This window comes from Neolamprologus brichardi, chromosome 8 (genome assembly GCF_056152115.1).
Source record: "Neolamprologus brichardi isolate AB-2024 chromosome 8, ASM5615211v1, whole genome shotgun sequence".
NCBI classification, from domain to species: domain Eukaryota; kingdom Metazoa; phylum Chordata; class Actinopteri; order Cichliformes; family Cichlidae; genus Neolamprologus; species Neolamprologus brichardi.
The window spans coordinates 21,281,040-21,306,088 of record NC_142111.1 but is presented as its reverse complement, the minus strand read 5'-3'; the positions used below and the strand labels follow the sequence as shown (position 1 = coordinate 21,306,088).

The window sequence follows — 25,049 nt, the reverse complement described above, 5'->3', positions numbered from 1 at the left end:
AATATGTCAACGAAAGAAGTCTTCTTCTAGAAGGTATCTTTTTTTGTTAACCGTTATGTCAGCTATGCGTTTCACTCCGGAACTTGTTACTGACGGACAGCGCTGTGTACATGCCCGTCAGGTTGTCCTCTGAGAGCCTTGTTACCGTTTAGTGTGTTTGACTGTGTTATTTTTGTGCAGCAGTAGAAAAAGAGCAGATTAACGATGACTTCCAGAGGGACACCGAGTCGTTTTTTGAGAAGTGTCCTTCAAAATGGAGTCGGTCGGTACGTTTGCCAGCTAAAACGAATCTCCATCGTCTTCTCCAAAAAGGCTCAGAGTTCGCTGGGAGCCAGGTAAGAGAAGTATTTGATAGTTTATGTAGACAGTTCCTCTCAGTCACGGCCTTGAAAAAATCTAAGAGATTACTTGGTTTCCTGATTAGCACTTTTATTGATTTAGATCTTGTAATTATTCTCAGATTAGATCCCAGTCCATTATGTTGACGTCAGTCTTGTACCTCATTATTTTCATTAATCAGCCGTCTTTCCCGGTGGAGGAATCCAAAAGATGCTGTAAGCCAACAGCAGGTTAAAAATCTATTTGTCATAACGTTATAGCATACAATATGCTCATCTGCCGCTTCATTAGGAACACCTTTTCAACTACTCGTTAATGCAAATATCTCATGAGCAAATCACAATGGCAGCAACCGAACACATGTAGACATGGCCAAAGACCAGATGAAGTCCAAACAAGCATCAGAATTTTGAGGAAAGTTAAAGATGTAGACGAGCATCTGTGAAAGCACAGCACGTTAAACCTTGGAGTAGATGGGCTACAGCAGCAGAAGACACCTGATGTCACTCCTTTCAGCTGAGAACAGGAAACTGAACCTACACCAAAGCTGGACAATAGAAAATTGGAAATGATGCAACATTTGAATGGAAGAGTAAGAATTTGGTGTAAACTACATGAAATCATGAATTGTAGCTCAGGAGGCAGAGCGGGTCACCAACTGATCAGAAAGTTGGTGTTTTGATGTCCGGCTCCTCCAGTCTACATAGCGAAGTATCCTTGGGCAAGATAATGAACCCCAAGTCGCCTTCTGATGTCATGTCACAGAGCTGAAATCCTCTCAATATTTTTTCATTAACATGACAATGAATTTATTGTACTCACATGGTCTCTGCACTCACTGGATCTCAATCTAATAGAGCATCTTTAGTAGCAGGAGCAGTAGGTTTGCAACAAGGATGTACAACAAACAGATCTGCAGCAACTATGTGATGCTATTATGTAAATATGCACCAAAATCTCTGAGGAATGTTTCCAGCACCTTGTTGAATCTATGCCACAAAGAATAATGCCAGTTCTGAGGGCAAAAGGCGGTCAAACCCAGTACTGACAAGGTGTAACTGATAGAGTATTTTAGAAATGGCCAAAAAATGTGCAGTTAAGCAGGTTTTTGCAGTTCCTATTATAGCATGTAGGCTCAAATGCACTACCTGCTTCTGTAACACACAATCAGAAAGCCAGATGATCATCACATTCCTGTGATATGGATTCAGGGATCATAAATAGTAGAAGAATCTTTTAGCACTGGCAGTAGATGCTGACAGACATCACCAACAGCCCTTTATTGTTCAAACGCCACATCATGATGCTAGCAGCAGTTACATTTGCAGACTCTCAGCAGAATTTTTCACTGCTCAGAATAGTTTCTGACTTCATGACTGAATGTTCTGTGACTTCAGTAGCCTAAAGATAAAAATAATGTTTTTGTTGATTCATTTTAAGCTGTTTATCTGCTTGCTAACACACAAAATAGGCCAAATTCTGTGCATTTGCATAATAATAGTGAAAGGGTCCAGCTTCACATTAACCAATTAAAACATCCAAGGATGGAGTCTGTGGTCTTCTAAAATTGTATTTTAAAGATAATGTTCATATCTGAAAATTGCAGGGTGATGTCTGTCATCTGGAAAGATTTTTTCCCCCCCAAGTTTGTTTTATTATCAGTTATTTAACTGTTCATGCATTTCTTTTTGAAATGAAAAGTAGTACAAAGCATAAAATTAAATTATATGATTGTCATTTAATTTTCCGTTTTATACAGCTGCGCTCAGACTGTGTGATTTAAACAAAAGTATAATAATTTATTAACCAGTAATGAAAATAATCGGCAGGTATGGCTCAAAATCAAACAAAAAACTCTGTCACCCTTACCAAATTGTAATACAGTTAATCTGCTTTTTCAGGGATTTTATCGAGGAGGGAGTTGTGGATTATGCCAACAAGAACCCTGGAACTGTCGTCTATGTGTCTCCGCAGCCCTGCAGAGTACCAAAAATAGTTGCCGAATACTGTAAGTGCCCACAGCTCTGTTCAAATCAGACCTGAATAAATTTACTGAAACAATGGTGAAGCAGAGTGACAGTGAGATTTCTGAATATATATCATTTGTTGATGTAGATATAAAGTAAAGAGAGAAGGAGTTAAGATTACAAGCTTCAGTTAAGGAGTTTAAAGGTAATGAAATTATAATAGAGAGCAACTGAATGTTTATTAGAACATTTATTATATTCAACTGAGTAATCAATAAAGTATACTGAATAAAAAGATGAGTACCAAAATGAATGGTAATCATGTAGGAATTTAGTCATGTCTCTCTAGAGATGGTAAGCTTTCAAATGCTTCCAATCTAACCATCACAGATGTGCCTGACTAAAATAAGATGAGATAAGACTTAACTGATTCTATGCTGGGGATATTTAGTCTCCTTGGAGAAAATACTCCTCTTCTTTCACGCCTGTACTGTCATTTGTTATGTAGAAAAATAAAGAGAAATAAGTGAAAGTATGTTTGTTTGGATAGTTCAAAGAGCAAACACATTGGGTTGGTGCTGAGAGTGTTTCTGATGCTGAGGTTATGGTCATACTGTAATCTCTTGCAAACTACCTCCACTGCTTCAGAGACTGGAACACAAGTGAAGAGAGATGTAACGTCATACGAGACTGCTGTTTCAACAGCCTCCATAATGACATCTCTCACCTTCTCAACAAAATCCAAAGTGTTCTGATGTGGTGTTTAGAGCTGCCCACCAATAGGTTGACAATTGAAACCAGCAACTTGTTGATGTTATAGGTGACCGAGTTGATCATACAGGCAGTTGGTCTTACAGGTGCACCCTGTTTATGTATCTTCTGTAAACCATACAGACTTGGTTTAGATTCTCCTGGGTATAGCCTGTGGTATGAGGTTTGCTCAATAACGATGTCTTGCTCTAACTGTTTCAGACAGTCTATCACCCTCTTCCTGTAACAACTACCTGGTTCTCATTTCAGGGGCTCATAAGTATTTTTGTCACTGTGCAGCAGCAAAATTTTCTCATGTTAGTCTTTCTGGTTTAGCAAAAGCGTGCACCTACCCTTGTCTGCAGGAAGGATGATAATGTTGTTATTACTAAGCGATGTGAGTGCCTTCCTCTCCCCCATGTTGATGTTGGATGCTGAGGACATTTTCGTCCCCAGTTGCTGCTTCCACATCTGCAAAGTTGATGTTTTGAATTGCTGTTTCTGTAGCTGTGATCAATTCGACTAGCAGAGTTTGCTTTGGCTTTAAATTTAACCCTGCAAGGATGTTTTTTACTGTTTGGGTGAGTTTTCTGTCAGGCAAATTTCTCCCCCGCTTTCCACATCCTCGGTGTGGCATCCTTCTGTCTTCAGGCTGTTGAGGAAACTCCATATTTGGCTATGCAGATGTTCTGTTCATACGGTTGGGGAAACCTGCAGTCAGCTGAGACTGAAGAAGTCACTTGGATGGGGATGAAACGTTTGCCCCGCTGAAAACACTACGTCCAGAAAAAAAATAATAATCTTCTCAGGATTTCCTTACCTGTATGATTGAGCATGCATCAAGGCATATTTTCTAACATTTCTTTCATATTATCTGAAAACTCCTTGAATCAGGTTCTTCATATTTTTAGGGTAAATATCTGGTACTGTGGCTTTATCAATAAGGACATTTATAGAATGGTGGATGCTTAAAATCTCTAAAATATTTGGATCCTGGATCTCTGACAGCAAATTTGGAAGCATTGTAGAAATGAGAATTTTGCAGATAGGGAACTGATATTTTATTTCCAGCTTCTCATATAGAAGGCATGTAATAGTGTTTAACCCTGTCACGCCAATTGTATCATATTTGATGAATTAATACTTTAGACTTCTTCATCAGCAAATATGAAACAAATTAAAAGTCACATATGCAAATTAATATTTCATTTGATTTTTAAACATTTTGTCAGAAGTTTTAATGAACACTCCATTTTCAAAAAGCTTGAGTATGGATAAGGTAGATTTTTCATCCAACTTCACTGTTGTAATACCCAGCTATGAAACCATGTGCCAAATCCAAATGAACATTTTTAGAAACAGACAGTTTGTGTTAATGTTATATCCAAAATCTGTTGTTCTGTCTCATTTTTAACTAACTTAATAAGAAGCATGAAAAGTAAACTGCCATAAAGCAGTCTTAGATACTGTAGGGGGCAGTATAACATAGGTAGAAGGTATTGTTGTTAATGTTAATGTTGTAGGTGTCCTCTTAAAAGTCGCATATATTTTCCTTTTTTGCAGTAAATGGCAACGTGAGGGAAGAAACCATCACGAGCAAAACGTCTCAGCAGATATCCGAGCTTTTGACTAAGCTGACCAATCAGTCCGGTCTGGAAATCATCCGCATCCGCAAACCCTTCCACACAGACAGTCCCAGCATCCAGGGCCTGTGGCACCCTTTCACCAACCGGCCCCCGTCTATTGGCCCCATAAGGCCACAGAAACCAGATTCTTAATAAGGACTAACGAAAGGAAATGTTGAACTTCCATTTGTATTTTTTGCAGTTTAAATTAAATCACTGGTGAATAACAGTTTCTGCATCGGCTTCCTTTTGATTTTTTTCCCTGGATAATACCACACTGTGTCTGATTATTATTTTTATTTTTTTTAACCATCTCCTTCTGTTTGCAGCAGAGCCCACTTGAAGGAAAAATGCTCACAGTTCCAGCTCTAAATGCCACATTTGAATAGACTTTAAATGGATCCACCAGAGCTTTGTCAGGGGGCATACTAAAGAGCAGATAACTGTTTTTAAATCTCAAGGTTATTTAAAGATTCGTTTAATAAGTGCCGCAGATGGAACTTTGAAATAAAAAAATAAATAAAAAAACTTTCAGATGTTGATGTTTAAATATAGATTTTCTTTAGAGGTGGGTTTCAGCACATCGAGAGAAGAAGAAGTAGCCGTTGTGCTGTCTGCATCGCTCAGTGTAAAAACTTAAAAAACATGTAATTCTTCTTAAGTTGTACTCCAAGGTGAATGTAAATGTTTTCACGGCTTAATACTGACAAGATTTAAAGGTGTCCTTAAATATCCCACAGCCTAAATGAACATGACAGATGGTTGTGTGATGGGCTGAGGGACAGCCTTTAACCTTCAGTGTGAGCTGTCCTCTGTAACAGGAACAGAAAACTTAACACTCGTCCAGCGGGTGATTTGTTCAAATTCAACAAGGCGTTAAATTTTGGCACAACTGCTGGTTGCTTTCTTTGCACTTCTTCTACTGAATTCATCATTTTTGACTGCAAAAGGCATTCAGCGTTCACCCCCAGTGTTGCTCTCCAAAAAACAAATACAACCAGGTGGAAACCATCAGACGAATACAAATAAGTCTTTGCATGAAGCCAACGTGAAGACTGCAGCAGGCGAATGGTATACTTTATAACCCCGGCCACAGGAAATGGTTCGGCAATGTGACCGTTTATGTGGAGTGGGAGAGTGACATGACTGCAAAGGATGCTGATGAGATGCAGGAAGATGCTGCTGTTCATTTCGCTCACTTTCTCCCACGTATCTTTTCTAATTAGCATTCCAGTGTTAAATTAGACTCAGACATGGAGGCTGCACTTGGAATAAAAGTCTCTAACTTTAAATCTCCAAACTTTTTATCAGTAAATTTCAGATTTAAAAAGGGGCATTGCCTGTTTCGTAGAATAAAGTCTTCATTTATCCAACACAGATAAATGTATTCCGCCATTCCCATGTTAAAGTCTGCAATGGCCAGTTTTAAGATTCCAAACCCCTTCATCAACCCATCCAAGCTTTTAATCATCACATGAGTATAAGATGAAGCATTTCTTTCTTTGTGTTTCCACTGATCTCTGGTCAGTTAGCTTGATGAGGTTGAGTCTCCAACCTCATTTCCAGCATCTGAAAGCCACTGCTGTATTTGTGTGTCAGGGGGAGGGGATAGGTAGAAAATGAAAATTGAATAAATAGGGGACTGGAATAGACAGATGCTGTTTTGTTACAATTTTTAAATTCTTTTGTTAATGGTGCATCTATTTTTTTTATTCAGACTTTTTTTTTTTTGGTAACATGTTCTGAAAACCCATTAAAGTAATTTTGGCACTTACAGTCCTCCATACTATTCTCATTTCCTGTATTTTTAATTTATCTCCGACACCAATTACAGATATCGCAGCTGCTGTTCTCGCATCACGCCCGCCATCCCTGATGGGAAATGGCACAGCTTGACCTGCGCAAGGACACTAAATAAAGTTGTTGTTGCTTAGTTACAGCTGTGAATGCTGCTCTAAAAATGGTAATTTTACCCCCCTCCTCTGTACCCTGAGTCTATGTTATACCTCTGGCTCATATAAATGACTATGGGGTGGAGTGGGATTCATTCCCTGTGGAGGACAGTGGCCTTGCTACTCGCCACAAGCTAAAAACAACCAGGTATCTTGAGAGAAGAATCGAGTGAGAACATATTTTGCATGTTGTTTCATGACTTCCTCTCAGGGCTGTTGACAATGAACCTTTTTTCCCCCGAGCTAAAGGTCATCCAAACACTTTTTTAAGCTACATGAATGCCAGAGGAAATTGAATGACATGAAATAAATAAGACATGAGATATCACTTTGGCCAGCTATAATCTGATAAGACAACAAAGAGAAGTTCATTATCTACATCAAAAATAATACAGAACCAGCTTGAATCAAAGTGTCACAGTTTACAGGGGTTTTAGTATGCATGATTTTTAACAAAGCACACAAGAAAGTATAGTGCAAGCTGTGAACTGTTTAGGCCCGACACAAAGAAGAAAGTACATCTACATAAACAGCAGGATCATTTTTGCTATGCAGTTAGCAAAAAAAAAAACCCCCAAAAAACCAAAACAATTTCATGTGAACGCAAAGCAGCCAACGTGTTAACTAATTAAGTTTAAGTCCATAGTACAGAATAGAGTGTTTATTGTAAACGGATTGCCCTTGAATGACAGTGAAATAGCAGCAGCAATGACCTTAGATTCAGGTGAAACTTCCACTATGTTCAGAAATACCCAGACATTTACAAGAAAAAATTCTATATAACACAAACATGTTGAACACAGTAGAAGCTGCAATTATTTTACACATTTGATTGAAATTAAATGTTAACCAGCAAAAAAATAAAACAAAAACATTTTACACTGTACAATTTTGATTTAAATATATACCGTGGGCCTATTATGCAACTTCCAGTACCTTTGCATAAACCCGAGTCTAAAATTATCCTACTTGTCTTATGCTGGGCCTGTCTTGTCTTGTCTGGAAACAAGTTGTTTTAGCCTCTCTCTTTAAGCCAGCTGCCCTCTGATTGACTTGACTAGCAGCAGGTGGGTGGAGCTTCTGTACATGAGATGCCATATTAGGGTTATCAGCCCTATCTGACATCATATAGATCTAAGAGTAGAAAAACTGCCAGAAAGTAAATGTAAATAGCAGTCTGAAGCTTGAGCTTGTCATTATTTGAAACTATACAAGCTAACAAGGGAAACATAAAACATCCCTTTGAATGCTTAAGCTGTCGGATTGAGAGCTTCATAACATAACAGCATCTTAAACTGCTACAGAAAATCCAATTGTTACTTGAATTCCCACAAGTTCAAAACCACAAACTCGAGTGCTCTTTTAAAAGCCGGCTTTAATTGATTAGAGGCCACTGTGACCATTTGGAAATTCAGCCGGGTCCTTGAGAAGCGAGTGTGAATGTGAGCGGCGAGGGTTATAGATGATGCTGTCATGTAGAAGTGATGAGCAGTGGTAATAAAAGAGGCAGCAGAGATGAAAAGAGTTGAGGACAGAAGATTAGGATCAAAACATGTGAAGTGGTTTGTTTTTTTGCTTTTTTATAAAGGGCTGATCAGAAACGGGAGAAAGCAGAAGATGAAGTGGCAAAGTGTGGGAGAAAGTATGAAGCAAGAACTTTAAGTTCAGGTTTTTATCACATAGTGTAGTTTCAAAGCATATATATGGCATTTAAAATATATAAAAGCAGCTCATTGTAACCTTTAAATTTGTCCACTGCATTGCTTATGGATACAGGGTGTAACAAGATTATTATTTTACTAGGATACAGTAAAAATGGACGCGTGGCTTCTGGCAAAAACATTGACAAACACACTATACTCAGTGTTTAGTAAACTGAAAAGCTTTTAACGCTGACACTAAAGTACAAAAAACAGTCAGATCAAGGTTTTTATGATAGTGGTACTGATCCGATACTAAATGCAAATATGCCCATTTAGAACAGCTTATTTGTGCTGTCACATAATGATGCTATGTGCTGTAATAAAAGCACACTGAGGCTTTTGCCTGTCTGTGTGTCTGTCTGTGTGTTTTACGCTCTCTCCAGTTGTATGCACTGCCCTTTGCAGCTGAATCCACTCGGCAATTAAGCCTGGGAGTATTTAAGCGGAGGCAGGGGGAGAGGAGAACCTCAGTCATTTAGTGTATTTCTGTATGCAGTGTATGAGCTCATGGAGATTTGTGTGTGCAGTTTGCCAGCTATTTGATTAATTTCCCTTTTAGTTACAGGCTACTAATTTTGTCGCATTATTTTTACTTTTGTGGTGATAGCAGCTTGGCCGTGGTTCTGACTTTACTTAATTTAAAAAAAAATGTTGTTTTGTTCCTGAATCACCCAGAGACTTCTACTGTCACTTCCCCAGATGCCACAGACTTCCTGGGGAATATAACATGCGCACTTTTGCAGAGTTTCTCTTAAGCAATAATCATGATGTGGCTGGGTGCACATTGATTGCCAAAAAATCTGTAGTGCATAGTTTTAAAAGACCAGCTTAATATGCAAGCGTGCAATCAGTTAAGTGCTTTGATTTGATTGAATTAATGTGGTTCTTTAGTCACAGAGAATTTCTTCTACCTCTATTTGCATAGAGTGGACTGCCTGGACTATATTATCCTCAGCAAAAAAAGAAGTAAAAATCCATGATGCCAAAGTACAAGACACGCGAGAAGACCTGCAAGTGCAAAACATCTCCTGTCTACTAGTATCGCCATCTGTTTCCTGCATGACTAACCAGGACACGCAGGTCAAATGTTTTGTGGCTGGATGTACCTGCAGAGATGACAGCGAGGCATGCAAACAGACAAGAAGCTGCTGTCCTCCCCTCGTGGAGGTGAGCCAAACACGGCTCTCGCTGTCTGACAGATAAACAATGAGAGCCACCAGAGAGGGCCGCTGCTTGTGCCGAAGCTACGAGAGCTGATTCAACACTTTGCAGCAAAGACGGATCTTTATTTACCACTGGCCGTGACACGTTTACAAAAAGCTCAGAGATTCATTTCAGTCACTTCCCCGTAAGATATAGACGTAGCATTTAATCATAGCGTTGTTCACCTTGTTGAGGAAATACAGTGAAAGCTGCAGTTCTTGTTGTTTTGGCATTGCACTAATGTCAGGTAAACACTGAGGATGCTTTTGTGGGCTCCATGTGTGAAGGTCTTCTCCACTTGGGTTTGGCAACTTGCCACGTGCAGCTTTAGCAAAGTAGAGGACAAATGTGAGCCTGGCTCTCAGCGTTGTTTTAAGCGATAGATGACTAGAACTTTTTAAAATTTTTGCTGTAGAAATCCATGTGATTTCTGTTTGTTTTTTTACCTGTTTTTGTATGAAACCATGTTCTTGAAGTTTTGAGAGAAAGTAAAACAGTCAATGTTATTCAGAAAATAGGCCTTAAATATAAATATAAAACAACATCTAAAAATTTATTTATAGGATTTCATCAGTTTGTGGTTCCCGGTTCGCTTCCACAACCCTGAAGCCAGTCTGTGATCCACAGCAAAAACCAATCAATCTGACCACCACGCTGACTGCTCCTTTAATAGACTGCATGTTTACTTTCATAAAGTTTTATCTCTTTTCCCACAGAGAGGCTAAAAATAGAAATACTACAGGGAAAAAAATAGTTCCAAGTTTGCTACAGGTTTTTCCATTGGCACTGGCACAGCACACTATGCTACTAACGGTTGCAACAGTGGCGTATATTTATTGCTATTTACATGAGGACAAATCAAGGGGGAAAAGTGGCTTAAATAAATACACTAAAATGTAAGACTTGTCTTAAAATCTGTGCTCTAGTGTGCTGTATCAAAAGTGGATTCTTAAAGTGATACTTTTACTAAAGTCAACATTTTAGTTATTACAATGATTGTGGCCGACGGCTTAACAGAGAAGATAAATGTTGTTTATCGAGCGAAAATGCCAAACGTTCACAGCTTTCAGATCCTAAAGTGAGAAATAATAGGAAAATAATCATTCGTTACATCTCTGTAAAGGACATGCATCATAGAAAAAGTGGGTTGAAACATGACAAGCCACTCAAAACCCATTCCTGGAGCTTTGTGTGCTCAACTTTCACTCATTTTTGCTCAATATTTTACACAAACAATTAATTTTGTGAAAATATGGATTAATACTCTACCTCCTTTCAAGCCAGTTTAAAAATATACAAGGCTTGCTGCTCATCTCAATCAATATAAATCTAAATTTATACCTGATTTAATTAGGCTAATCTCCCCTTCAAGGTCATCTTGTTGTGCACATCTGGATCAATTCCAGGGTAGCTATTTTTAGCACACTCCTCCAAAAGTCCCGTTATGAACGCTTGCACTTTTGTATCTAGAATTTCACAGAGCAGCAAACATCAGCTGCTGTGTGATCCAGCTGATTACTGTTGATGCAAACTTGGTCTTTGGTTACATCCAGAATCCAAAGAGTAGTTTCCGCTGGAAGAGTCCACAGTGTCCAAGCACAAAGGTGGTGCTGCCAGGAGACATTTGTGGGGTTTGTTTAGTCATTTCTCAGGGAGAGTTTTCCAACACTGATATTTACTTTAACCTCCTGAAGCATGTGAGAGATGACATCTGGTATGAACCATCTAAACAGTCTATAGAAAATCGTTTTTTTTTAGCCACAGCAACAAAATCCGTGCTGAACACCTGCCACGCATGCCAGATTTGATTGCCTCTGACATTATCCTCTTCTCCTAAAAAAATCCAAGATGATCGGTTCCAGTTTCGACACCACACATCACACAACCAGAGCTGCAAGAGGGAATAATGGGACTTCCAAGCAGCAACCTAAAAGTAACAGCCACATTCAAAGTGCCGTAATGCTTCCCAAAGCGATATTCTTGAAGGAGAGATTGGTCAAATTTAAATCTCTTGTAGCTTTTTATTTTGCTGGGCATACACAGAACTTTACCTTCACACCACATAAGTCTTTTATTTGTCTTTAGTTTGGTAGGTTTGTGCATTTATAAAAATAAAAAAAAGACGAGAGGGGGCATGGATGCCTCCTTACTTAAGCCGTGATGACCTTGTTCATCCTAAGAGCATGGATTGTTTCATTTGCCGTTTTGTAATCTTCCTCATCAATATGTTTTTAGGACTTCTCAAAAAAGCCACTTGAAAAAGCTTCTTTTACCTCATAGAACGGCTCACTGTGCAGTTTGTGATGATACCAGTCCACAAACACAGTGACAAGCAACAAAGAGGTGCATCTTCATACACAGGACTGGGTGGTAAAGCTATAAGCACATTAGGTGCTAATGTTCTTAGGCCATGTTTTTAATTTATACAAAATAGCCTAATGCTTAGCATGTTTTGGATGAACTATCACTTTAAGCTCCACAGATATCTAATATTACATGGTTATAAAACTTCTTGAATCTCTCCACAGTCTCGGAAATACTTGATCACCTCCTGGCCTAATTTAGTTTTTGTATCCATGTCCTATTTTGTAACATTGCCTTTTTTGTCGTCTGACTGCCATCTTTCAGAAACTTCCAGAGAGTCTGCACTTTAGGTATCATCTTTAAGCTCCTTGGTCGAAGTAATTTTTCACAGCTCCACATTTTAGCAGTCTCTGATTAGTGAAATCCTGGGCCATTTGTCACCGAAGACACAACAGGCTGAATATTTCTGACCAAGTTATGACATGACCTGCAGGTACTCTGTGCAATTAAGAGCAGCACTTCATAAAATAGTCAGTTTCCCCCACAAGTACGGCTCACCGCTAGGGTAAAAATAAATAACAGTGGGATGAAGCATAAGAGGGGTGTCCTAGATGGAACTCTCATCGGGTTGCAAGTCCAGTTGTGTGTGTTTCCTTTTCTCCAGGATCCTGTTGAGCTCCTCTGTGAAGGAATGGTAGAGCGGGGACATACAGTCAGGGTCGGCCTGCCTCAGCAGCACGTAGCTGTTTCCGTTCATCTTCCTCAGCACGCTGGGCAGAGTGGCCGAGAGCCCGTTGGCATAGTCCATGTTGGGAAGCGGGGGTGGCATGGGAAGAGGAGGAGCCGGAGGAGGTGTTTTAGCTGGAGACATCTGGCCTTCACCTGGCACTATCTGGAGGAAGCCATCACCCAGGTCCCCAAAGCTCGGCACTGAGATGGACCGACGGCCCTGACGGCCATTGCAGTGGCTTGAGATGGTTTTAAGTTCAAGGTGGGAGCTCCTTTTTCTCTCAGAGGCACCTAGGACTTGGAGACCTTGCTGGGAGAACTTCCGATCCTGAGAGGCTCGTCTAGTGCAGAAGCTTACATAAAGAAGGACCACAGTCAACACCAAGCAAAGCCCACCGAGAACCGCCACCAGAGAGATGTACACGGCCTCCATGTGTCTGTAGGTCTGAAACTCAGGTCTTGAAGGAAGTGGGGCAGGAGGCGAGGGCAAGGGCTGCTCAGTGGGGCTGCCGGTAGAGAAAGCGGTCGGGCTGAAAATTGTAGTGGGGTTAGTTGTGGCTGTGGGTTCCACAGGGAAGTACGGCTCTGTGTGAACCCTTACTGTGTAGAGATAGACCAGAACTGAGACTGAGTTCTCGAGAGCAAAGCAGCGGTAAATGCCGCTCTGCTGGGTGCGAGCTCCGATTATGAGGAGGCCATCTGTGCCGATCCGATAGCCCGAATTGAGGTCGTATCCCTGGAGCTCCCTGCCGTTTAGCGTCCAGCGTGGAGTTGCCAGGTTGGAGCGTAGTTCACACTGGAGTAGCACGTCGTCACCCGACATCACGGAGCGCCTCCGATGGACCACTGAGGATAAAAACAAGAGGACAAGAGACATGAGATGGAGTTAAAAAGAAGAGTGAAGTGAGGAAGACAGAAGAAGACTAGTGGATGAGGAACGTGAGAGACAGTGTGACACAAATGCAGGAAGACAGAGCAATGAATATACAAGATGTCGGGTCACCAAGGTTACAATTTAAAAGTGAAGGCGAGCAACGTGTACAGCACCAGCATCCCTTTCCATCACATTTCATAAGCTGCTTTAAATGTAGCGAGCTCTGCAGTGCAGTCAGCAGGCCTGTCTGACCTCCAGCAAGAGAGGAACTGATTAAAATGTGTAAGCTGGGACCTGGGGGATGGGTAGGGAACATACACCTAATAAAATCTCTTAATAGATACTAAAAGCTTTAGTTTTCTGGCAGAGAAGGAAGATGGAAGGACGATTTTTTAACCCCATCACCTGTGAGAAAGTCAGAAAAACTTATCAAGTGGGAAGGATGGTAAAGTAAAATGAAGAACTAACCTTTTTTAAAAATGAACAAAGACGCTGTGGTATAATGGATTTACAGTGTAGAAGTGAAGTGCATGTGAATGTGTGAAGCAACACGTACCATTTCCTGAATTCTCCTTGCAGCCCCTGACCCCTCTCAAGATATCCTGGGTTAGGTTCGACCTGCAATAGTAATTAGGAAAAATTTGCATTTAACCTTCATTAAAGTAGGAGATAAGCGTTAGAGTAAAAAGCGAGTGTCTTCTGAGAGTGTCCCAGCTAAGATAAGCATAAATAACAGCAAGGTATAAAAATGCAGCAAAACTGTGATGAACAGAAACGTGATTGCCATATCATAAAGAAGATTTCTCCAATCAAGACTTTGACACAAAACTACCTGAAAGCTGCAAATATTGAGCCATTTCTGCAGCAAAGCCTTAATATCATAAAAAGAAATAAACTTGAGATAGCTTGGGTTCCCAGCAATAAGAGGAGGATACCTAAATGCTTTTTTTTACGCAGCCCACTGTGGATTAGTACTAGGGATAAATTCCCCATCTCCTCCTTTATAGAAGGATTACTATAACAAAAATGTTTTTCAAAGAAATAATATGGATATTGTAACTTAATAAGCTTTAAGAAGGAAGCATTACCATCCAAATCTTTTTGCTGCTTTCTTTGGATGTGATGCAGCAGCCAAAGTATATAAAACAAATCCACGGGGAGGGCCGAAGTGTCTGCTGCAGTAATGGAGATTAAGATGTCTGCTACTCACTCATGCAGAGTTAATGAAGAGAGGCACAAACAGTCCCCAGTGCAAAGAGTGAACACAAGCATGCCTGTTTACTGTCATGTACCACGTGCAGTATTTTTTCCACTGGAATTACTTTACAAAATCCAGGAAAGCTCCTAGTAAACAAAGGAGGAATCTAACTTAGCAATTTTTGCATAGACCTGCATATCCTGAAGCCTATTACACCTGATGCTGGGCAACAGATAGGATACACCTGGATGGTTTGACAGTCCTGTAAAACTGATTAGTGATATCATACAGTATTAGCTCCACCTCCAGTAACGTGGCAGCAATGCAGCACATTTAAGCCTGTGGACACGGTCAAGTTGACCTGCTAAAGTTCAAACTGGGCATCGGAATGGGGAAAAAGGTCATTTAAGTCACATTGAATGGTTGCATGGTTGTTGGCGCCAGGTTGGATGGTCTGAGTACTTCAAAAACTGGTGATCTACAGGGATTTTCCCACACAAACATCCCTAGAATTTACAGAGAATGAACCAAAAAAGAGAAAATATTTTCTGGGAGAAAATTCCTTGTTCAAGTCAGAGGTCAAAAGAGAATAACCAGACTTCTTTGAGCTGACAGGATAACAAGAGTAACTCAAAAAATCACTCATTGCGATTAAGGAATGTGGAAGAGTATCTAATGCACAACTCGTTAAACCTTAAAGTAGTCGGGCTACAGCAACAGAAGACCACGCCAGGTGCTACTCCTGATAGCTAAGAATAGAAAACGACTAGAACTCATAGGATCAGAGTTTGGCGTAAAGAACATGAAGGCACACATCCATTCTGCCTTATATCAACAGCTCAGGCTGCTGGTGGTGTAATATGGGGGGTATTTTATTGGCATATATCCCACGGAGAGTTAAGGCAGCTCTGAATGCAAACGGGGTCCAAGTGGTACTAACAAGGTGTTCCTCATAAAGGTTTGGTGAGTGTACATTAGCATTTATTTAATATTGACAAAATACTCTCAAAGTTTTAATTATTGTGTTGTACCAGTTGTACCAGTTTCTCTCATGTAAATATTTCAAATGGGGATATGTAAAGTAAAATGTTACTGAAAGAGGAAAGACACAATTTCACTCACTTCCACCCTGTTTGTTTTCCCGTTCTACATGCAGAGCTACATGAGGCATAAAGATTGAAATCATATCCAAATGGGTGGTTTTTTTGTGTGTGTGCATACTTGAAATTCAAAACTTCCCATTATGTGCGAAGCTCCTGCTGAGCTGAACGGAGCTGATGAGAAAAATCCAGGTCAACTACATTGTCTTAGACCTGCTTTCATAGAAAATTTGTTGGAGGGATACAGAAGCCGTATAAATAATTAACTGTGCTCTGGTATTGTTTGGCCCAGAAGGAAGAAATAAACATAAGCTAAAAAAGGTCATGTAATGCAAAAATGTACAGCACAAAAAGTTAATCATCTTAATCACCTCTCACTAATCTCCTGTAATTTTTCCACAGGGCTTGATGGTAATGTTATGTTAAATCAACATGCCATCAGTTACGAGCAGTTCACCACATTATTTAACAGTTACATTAGAAAAAAATATCTAAATAAAAAGTACATTTTATGCTCAATTTTTCAGCTCATGTAAAAAAAAATATATAGTTAACAGAATAAGACAAAATAAGGAGGAAAAATCGGAGACTACAGAGCAGGTGGAACTGTGGAGAAGGTTTAGGGAAGTATAGATTCAGGATCTATGAAGGAGCAAAGCAAATGTATCTTGTTTGTTTTCTGCCAGATCTCTGTAACCCCATTTTCTTGCATGCATTGTGTAATTATGCATGTGTGTGACACTAAAATACATTGAGTCTGTGTCCTTACTGGAAATATTCTTTTTTTTGAGTGCATGTGCCCTTACTTTTGTGCACGTGAAGATATTTCCACACACACTTTCCCATCCCAGCCGCAGAAGGGGTCTCTGGCGAACACACAGTCATAACAGGAAGTGTACCTCTTGCAGGCTGACATCGGTACCTGCACGACTCCAGAGTGCGACCCAACATAGACACTCCTCTGTAAAACAGGAGCATATTTGGAAGATTTTTTCCTCATGTTAAATATTGTAATGCCCTTCAGTATAGACGGTGTATTTGTTCTTTAATCATCAGTTATTAATCGGTGGAGAAGGGAAGAGTTCCACAACCTTTTTGGGGTATGACAGGGATTTAGACGCAATGGTTGCCCATTTTCATTTACATATAAATCCTTATTCTGTTAACGTAAAGTTTTAGTGCAGATATATTTAAACCTACCAGAGCTGAGGAGATGACCAGGCTCTCTATGGGCTGTGGTTCATCAAACAGCTGCAGCTCTTCTATGATATGGATTTCTCCATCGATGTCCACAGCTCTATGCAGCCAGCCGTCATCTGCAGGAACAGAGAAAACCTTGTTGAGTTAAACTGAGATGTGAATATAACAAAATGCTGGCTGTATGAACAAGACTGATGTAGCCACTCAGTCTGAAACTCAAGCTCGTGAAAATTCTTTCTAAAGACTAGCAGGGGCAAAATCCACTGATTATAAAAAGATTTGAAATTGAAGAAGTAACAATGACCCTAGTTTTCACTTGATTTAATACCTCGGTAAACGCTATGCTGATTGCATTATAGTCTCCATTTCTAGTTCCAACACTATTTCACCATGAGTTCCTCTCCTTTTACACAGAGAGCAGCCAATGATGCAGAGGTATTCCTTGTAGCATGAGATGGTGCATTGTCTTGCATGAAGATGGTTGTGTTGCAGAAGGCACAGTTCTTCTCTTTCTACCATGGAACAAAGCGGTCAGTCAGAAACTCCACGTACTGGCTCAAAACATGACTCCACCACCTCCTTGCTGACGATGCAGCCTTGTTGGGACATGGTGGCCGTCCACCAACCATCCACCACTGCATCCATCAGTGAACAAGACTGTTTGAAAATTAGTTTTCATGAGTTCTGGGCCCACCACATCCGTTTCTGCTTGTGAGCATTGGTTAGGGGTGGCCGAATAGAAGGTTTATGCACAACTGCAAATCTCTGGAGGATCCTACACTTTGATGTTCGCCAGGCTCCAGAGGCACCAGCAGCTTCAAATATGTGTTTGCTGCTTTGTAATGGCCTTTTAGCAGCTGTTCTCTTAATCTGATGCATTTGTCTGGCAGAAACCTTCATCATTGTGCCTTTATCTGCACGAACCCATGTGTGCTCTGACTCAGCCACAAATATCTTAACATTATGGTGATCTCGCTTAAATTTTCGTGAAATATCTAAGGTTTTCATTACGTGTCCAAGGCATTGAACTATTTCACACTTTTCAGCAGCAGAGAGATCATTTTTCCTTCCTATATTGCTTGAAAATGGTGGTCTGAACATCCTTCTTTAGTTGTTTTTCCTTTAACTGGGCTCAGCTGGCAAACTAATGATCATAGGTGTCTGAGATTGTTTTCAGTGATACAAAGAGTCCTGAGACACAATTCCATCCATGGGTTTAATTGAAAAACAACTTATTTAATCTTTATGACACAATTTGCATAATAATTTGGAATGCGGTGTATTGTTATTTCATGGCACTGCTAAATGCAGATATGGAGTTTATTTGGTCATTTCATTGGATTTCTTGTATGAAACTCACCAGTTCCCAAAAACAGAACAGTGTAAATATTTCCATCCAGTGCCGGCTCTTTGTGCACTGCTATCTTGACATAGTTGACACTTCTTTTGAACATGAGGGGGCGCACACCTATTGGGTGCACCTGTTTGGCCATCAGCGGGTGCCTTCTGGCGAAGGTGAGGACATTGTCTGGGAGATCTCGAGACGAGTTGATGTTCTGGGACCTGTGTAGATCTGTTATACACTGAAGATACAGACAGAAAAAATGACTAAAAATACAGAAAATAACAATCGCTGATGATGGTGGAGAGAAGGTTAATGCTTTAAAACTTACAGAGCCAGGTCTTGGATCTGGGACTTTTCCTGTGTACTCCCTCCATTTTGAGTCCTGCACCTCCATGTACGGCCCTTCGAAAACCTTCTGCACATCTGAAAAGGCGTACTGGCAGATAGCAGACGCTTTGATATTCTTCCTGTAACACAATCCCCAACACCCCAAAGACATGTCCAGGGGACACACTCAGGATTAATGACTCAAAGCTGAAAAACGGCAGTTGCTGGATTGAATTTCAGAAGCATCACAGATCATCAGGCCTCAATGACAGGCAAAAGGTTAACTAGCTGACTCTTTATTCTATGAAAACTGCGGGTATTATGGTGGGTTTGTTCCTTTTCACATTGGCATGTGGGAGTGACGTCACTGACAGGTGTGTAATTTTACCCCTTTATCTCTTCCAGAGGGATGCGTTTTCAACACTAGCATACAGTGCAAAAATACCCTCTCCTTGTGAGTCATAAATAAAACAACCTATTTGTGGTTTTGGTCCTGCAGCTGTGAGAAAAAGAAGAAGGAAAAGACTTTGTCCAACAGTATGAGTGATTAGTTGATTAGTTGCAAACCAGGTAAACCTTAACCTTGAGCCCTAAAGGTGAGATTAGTAATGGATGGAAAATGTCTTTGTCACATTCTTTAGGCCATTGTGTAGTCATCAGAGTCTTCAAAAGCATCAAAGTGAGGAAAATAAGAGCGAACTGAGACCAGAATGTGTCTTGAAACTACCAGGAAGTACACCTCAGGGGATTAGTCATTCTTACACATGTGAGTCTGATGCATAGTGATGACTACTACTCACACATGTGTAATAACAAAGAAAGAAAGAAAGTAAAAAAGAAAGAAAGAAAGGTAATGTCTACACTAGCCCAGATAAATTTGAAAATGGTGTATACGTCTGAAAATGCTCCGCGTCCACATCGTTTTCATGCGTTTTCACAGAGTTGTGCGTCCACATTGAAACAGCCAAAAACCCTTACGTTCCAGTACTGCGCATGCGTATAGCAAAGATGATTCAACCTGCCTCATTTCTGTCTGTCGTTTATTTACTTTCCAGCTCTTCGAAACGTCGCGTCAAAATTTTGAGGAAAAGCACTGAGTTTTTTAAATGGACTGACAATGAGGTGGAGTTGTTGCTGCGAGTAACACAAAAGTACAAAGTTGCAAAAGCGAGTGAGAATTTGAAGAGAAGCTATCTGGAGCATGTACAAACTGATATTAATCTTTTTTAGGGCTGTCAAAATTGAGAGCAAACAAAACATATGCCCTCCGCTATCTTAGTTTAATTGGTCACATGACTTAAATGTGTCATCATTTTGGAAAAGGCTCCGGGTTCGCTGTCTACACTGTGACGCGAAAACAGTGTTTTCAAATGTATTCACGTTGGAAAGCGTTTTCAAAAAGCTCAGTTTTCCTTAACCAAAAATGTCTCAGTGTGGACGGAAGGCCAAAATGAAGAGAAAAAGATGCGTTTTCAACGTATTAGAGTGGACATGGCCAAAAGAAAGAAATTAAAAGCAACAAAAGACAAAACAGAACGTAAGAGAACAGAATGAACGCAACCAAAAAAGAAAAAAGTAAGAAAGCCAGAAACTAAATAGGACACCTAGAAAACTACAAACCACAAAAGATGGAAAGCTAGAGTAATCAAGACAGAGAGATAAAAAACTGGAAAGCAACAACCAAGAAACAAGAAAAAAAGAAAGAAAGCTGGCAACCAATGAAGAAAGAAACTATACATCAATCTTCTGTTTATCCTATTCAGGGTTGTCAGGCAGCTGGAACCTATTCCAGCTATCATAGGGCGAGAGGCAAGGTACACCCTGGTCAGGTCTCCAGTCTAGTCAGAGCTAATGCAGAGACACACACACCATTCACAACAACTAAGCTAGCCCCACTAACTGCATGTCTTTGGACTGCAGGAGAAAGAAATAGACAAAAAGAAAGAACCCGGCCAGATGGGGGATTTGAATCCAGTACTTTTTTACATTAAGGCAACCACTGCGCCGGCCCAAAAGCCACCAAAAGACAAAAAAGAAAGGAAGTTAGCAATAAAGAAAAAACGAAAGAAAGTGATCAAAAGTGAAAAAAAGACAAAAGAAATGAAGGGCAAGAAAGAAGGAAAGAATGAACTGCAGTCCTGCAGTGAATGAGAGGACACACACTGATATCCACTAAACTACAGCAGTGGAAAAATGGAAAGAAGCAAGTGAGAAATACATAATAGATGTCTCATTGCAATGCTATCCTCCCCATCAGAATCTAAACACCCCTGGGACAGTTTTATGCAGCATGACTCTGCATATCAGCATAAACACACACTCAGATCACATCACATTTTCCATTGGCAGTCGTCATCTTCACACACACACCCACGCACACACACATCAGCTCTCACCGCAGCTTGCCTTTCTGTTGATAAGAACTCACCTAGGATTTGAAATAATGACTTTTTTTTCTCATTATCAGTTAATCTGCCGATTACTTCTACGATCAATCATCTAATCTCGACGGTGTCAGAATGTAGAGAAAAGATCCAGAGCACCAAAAGATATCTTGAAATGGCTGGATTTGTCTGACAGCCATTGTAAAATCCAACAATATTTAGTATGCGACGACATAACACAGAGAAAAGCAGCAAATACCCCAAACAGAGAAGCACAAACCACAAGCAGTTTTACTTAATTTAATGACTTGATTGAGTCGTGTTAAAGGATTATTGGTTGATTAGTTAATCTCTGAATTACATGTTTGGGGAAGAAACATCATTTTGTTCATCATCTGAATAAAATAGATCTCGTGGTCTCTCAAAAGAGGAATTAACATCACATTTACTTCCAGCTGAATATCACATTCTTGTTTCTCTGTTTTTTACATTTTGATGCAACATAATGCAATAAAGAAATAATTTTCCCCTTTTGGAGTAAAAGAACTTGGCTGGTTTGCTCAGAGCTCTGACAACCTCATGCAAAATCTTTAGAATGAACGTAAACATCCCAAAGGTGCGAGTTAGACTTTATCCCACGACATGAGTCCTGGTCCTCACTAAATCTCTTGTGTCTGATTAGGAGATTGTCGCCTCGGCTAGGCTGCATTACCTCTTATAGCAGGGGTAGGCAACGCCAGGCCTGCAGGTTTTAGATCTCACCCTGGGTCAACACACCTGAATCAAATGATTAGTTTATTACCAGCCCCCTGGAGAACTTCAAGACATGTTGAGGAGGTAATTTAGCCATTTAAATCAGCTGTGTTGGATCAAGGACACATCTAAAACCTGCAGGACACCGGCAATCGAGGCCTGGAGTTGCCTGCCCCTGTCTTATAGTAACAGAATAACGGTCACTATTGAGTGTAGTGTCCACATAGTTTTGGCCATCCAAGCACAGGCGGACACACTGGCGCAGTCCCAAGTTTTATACACTCACATCTGTTCACTTTCTGCTTCCAAATAGATTTTTTTCCAGAGCTGAATGTTTAAATGAGTGTTTAAATTGTAAATTAGTGTGATACTCAGAGGCTGGCAGGTTATCCATTAAAACCTTTTTTAAATGTAAAACCTAAGTAGCTCAGAAACAACAAAATAAACAGAAAACAAAAAGGTTTGTATAATTAAGCCATCTGACAAAAGGAGAACCACTGAGCAAACAGTGCTTGACTACAGATATATTCTGTTTTCACACTCTGCACATTCCACTTTAAAACTACTTGACTGAGTTCAGAGAGGAGAAATGCAGATAAGCATTCAGATTCATGGGATCCCCTCCTACACACACTGCACTGTGTTCCATTACATTTAACCTTATTTTTAAGGGTTCAGCTCACTGGACTCGAGCTTCTGAAATCCTAAACAAAGGATGTTTAAATCTGACCATCTTATCCCACTGAGTGATTATTAAAAGCTTTAACTATGTGCATTATTGACCACATTTTAACAGTGATTTTTAAAACAGCTCAATTATAGTACCTCATTAAGCTAATACATATCAGTGACAGCCCCGCACACAAAACAAAACAGGCTGGGGAAACTATTTCTTGGTCAAGACTTTTGCTTGGTTTAAAAATACTGGAGAATTAAGTAAGTTCCTTTTCTCGACCATTGATTAGATATAATGACACAGTGACACCAAATATTAGAAAAGTTAAATATTCTGGCTATTGCCAGTTGTATACAAGATCTGGCAGAAAACTAAAGACAGTGACAGATTATCTTTTTTTTAGTTTACAGTAATGTTGGGACCATAATGCACCAATTAAATACCATGTTGCATAGAATAGGACTTGGAATTGGGCAGCTGAGACTGTAGACTTCTCACAAAACTGCTGAGGCCACACTAACAGCAAAGACTGGACATTTTCTCATAGACTTCTTAGAGAAGCTGCCCCTTGGTAACCATTAAAAAGTTTGCAGATTCATTTTTCGTTCTTCGTCACTTCACTTCTCAGAGATCCATCTATGGTTCAAAGCCATAAAATTGTTTGCTGCCCATATGCAATGGGTGCTGAGAGCTTTGAGTTTGGCTCTCAGTAGTTATTTTCAGGAAGTTGATGCTCTATACCAGGAGTGGGCAATCTCAGTCCACGAGGGCCGGTGTCCCTGCAGGTTTTAGATCTCACCTTGGGTCAACACACCTGAATCACATGATTAGTTCGTTACCAGGCCTCTGGAGAACTTCAGGACATGTTGAGGAGCTAATTTAGCCATTTAAATCAGCTGTGTTGGTTCGAGGACACATCTAAAACCTGCAGGGACACCGGCCCTCGTGGACTGAGATTGCCCACCCCTGCTCTATACCAAGAAATATTCTGAAAATTGTTCTCAAAGTTTGGATCTTTGCGTGAATTCTACAAATGTTCTCAGATGTTTGGGTTTGTAAGTTGATATTTGATAATAACTTGAAGTTTTAATTTATAAATTACAAAAAATGTTTTGTTTTGTTTTTTGTAGAAACAAGCATACATACATGAATTAATGATCTCAATCACTAGTTTCTAGTTTGATCTAACACATCACAATATTCTTTCATGCAAAAAAACCAAACAAACTACATGTTTGTAGAGCATAAATGAGTCAAAATCAGCTCTTACCATTCCAGACCAAAGATACCATAAAAAATGCTGCTGCGAGCGTCTCGCTCCTGCAGGACGAACACGTCACGCAGGATATTGAGGTGCAGCTCATACTCTGGGACTGAGCACACCATTCTAGCCTTGAGGAACGAGGTCCACTTCCTCTGCAAAGTCCTCTGGCCTCCCCAGTCAGTCTGCAGAGAGAGGAGACAGAGGTGGAATTAATTGATGTAAAGATAAACAACACAATGATTTTAATGATGCGAGTGATGCACAAACAGTGCATTTATATAAGAAAAGATTAGATCCAATTGTATCGTAGAGATTATGCAGATATAATGAATATATAGGGAGGAGCTGAATGTTGGTATTCAAACTCAGTGTCCCTAGTGTAGCACATTTCTCTGATTGCATTTCAGAAGCAGTGGGAGGTAAGGCTGTAAGACATTTTTCTCCCTAAAAGAGTAATTTGGCACACCTCATTTAGATAAGATGAAAAAAGAGATGGATTCGATTTTTTCTTTGTTTGTCTGTATTAGAAGTTTTCATCTTTCTTTATTTGTGGCTTTAGGGGACATCTGTTGTTCATCAAAAGCCTCTGCCTGCATTGGCCTCCCACACAAGAAAGCCAAAGTAAATCAACATAAGATATACACTTAAAACCTTAGGAGCAGTTCTGTCAATAATACCAATTCAATTTATGGCACAAGACGAATGAAAGAAGAGACGAAAAGGACAGACAGATGAATCCAATCTTTAAATTTCATTCATTTGACAGAAGGAAATCTGTAGAGAGCAACAAATGAGCATTTCTTACAGAGATGATAGCAGGTTATTACTGTGGGAAGAGCTAAAGGGATGCAATGGCAGATTACAGTCTCTGTCAATCAACACACAGTCAGGGTCACTGGGCTGCCATGAGGTAAATTTAAGGCAGTAATAGTGAAGAATCCAAGCATAGAAGATATACCAGAGGGGGAATTAACCCTAGATGAGCCTGTGCTGCAGTTTATTCTCAAAATACAACTGAGGGGAAAAAAACAACAACTTAAAACTACAGCACCTGTCTCTTTACTGGAGATGTATAGCAAGAAAAATGTTAAATAATGTCAAACTGGCACCTATTTCTGCTTTTTGCAACGGTCTTGTTTTCATGTCATCGTGTCTCTTCTTTGTTAAAGTAGGGCATGACTGGCGAGGAAGTAGAAGCTGTCTGGCTGGGAAGTGAGAAGCAGAAGAGGACAACCGGTTAGGCAACTCAAAAATGGCAAGTCGTCAGTGGTTTCAGGCCAGGGGCTACTGCCAGAGCCGTCACTATCTGTGGATCTGCCATCAACCAGCGTGGTGCCTGGCCGCCATGGGGGCTGA

The 25,049-nt window shown here is 40.1% G+C and overlaps 2 protein-coding genes across 2 annotated transcripts in view; one reads left to right on the top strand and one right to left on the bottom strand.

The window, feature by feature from the left end:
* The first annotated feature begins 69 nt into the window (after positions 1-69).
* mrpl43 (mitochondrial ribosomal protein L43) lies at positions 70-4,910 on the top strand. Its single transcript, XM_087844807.1, has 3 exons — positions 70-335; positions 2,241-2,347; positions 4,620-4,910. The coding sequence occupies exons 1-3, from the start codon at positions 205-207 to the stop codon at positions 4,832-4,834; spliced, it is 453 nt and encodes a 150-aa protein (XP_087700933.1). The 5' UTR covers positions 70-204; the 3' UTR covers positions 4,835-4,910.
* A 2,547-nt stretch (positions 4,911-7,457) lies between these two features.
* sema4gb (sema domain, immunoglobulin domain (Ig), transmembrane domain (TM) and short cytoplasmic domain, (semaphorin) 4Gb) overlaps positions 7,458-25,049 on the bottom strand; it is a 55,418-nt gene continuing 37,826 nt past the window's right edge. Inside the window, exons 9-15 of the mRNA XM_087844805.1 lie at positions 23,700-23,875; positions 18,618-18,756; positions 18,305-18,527; positions 16,945-17,060; positions 16,551-16,705; positions 14,003-14,064; positions 7,458-13,418 (exon numbers count right to left, since the gene is read on the bottom strand). Of these exons, the coding sequence (XP_087700931.1) occupies positions 12,451-13,418; positions 14,003-14,064; positions 16,551-16,705; positions 16,945-17,060; positions 18,305-18,527; positions 18,618-18,756; positions 23,700-23,875 (1,839 nt within the window). The 3' untranslated portion in view covers positions 7,458-12,450. The remainder of the gene's footprint in view (positions 13,419-14,002; positions 14,065-16,550; positions 16,706-16,944; positions 17,061-18,304; positions 18,528-18,617; positions 18,757-23,699; positions 23,876-25,049) is intronic.

Excerpts from the sequence above, each read along its gene's own strand:
- mrpl43 (XM_087844807.1), top strand. The coding sequence starts at position 205 with ATGACTTCCAGAGGGACACCGAGTCGTTTTTTGAGAAGTGTCCTTCAA. Across the intron at positions 336-2,240 it reads CAGAGTTCGCTGGGAGCCAG|GGATTTTATCGAGGAGGGAG; the intron begins GTAAGAGAAGTA and ends CTGCTTTTTCAG. Across the intron at positions 2,348-4,619 it reads AAAAATAGTTGCCGAATACT|TAAATGGCAACGTGAGGGAA; the intron begins GTAAGTGCCCAC and ends CCTTTTTTGCAG.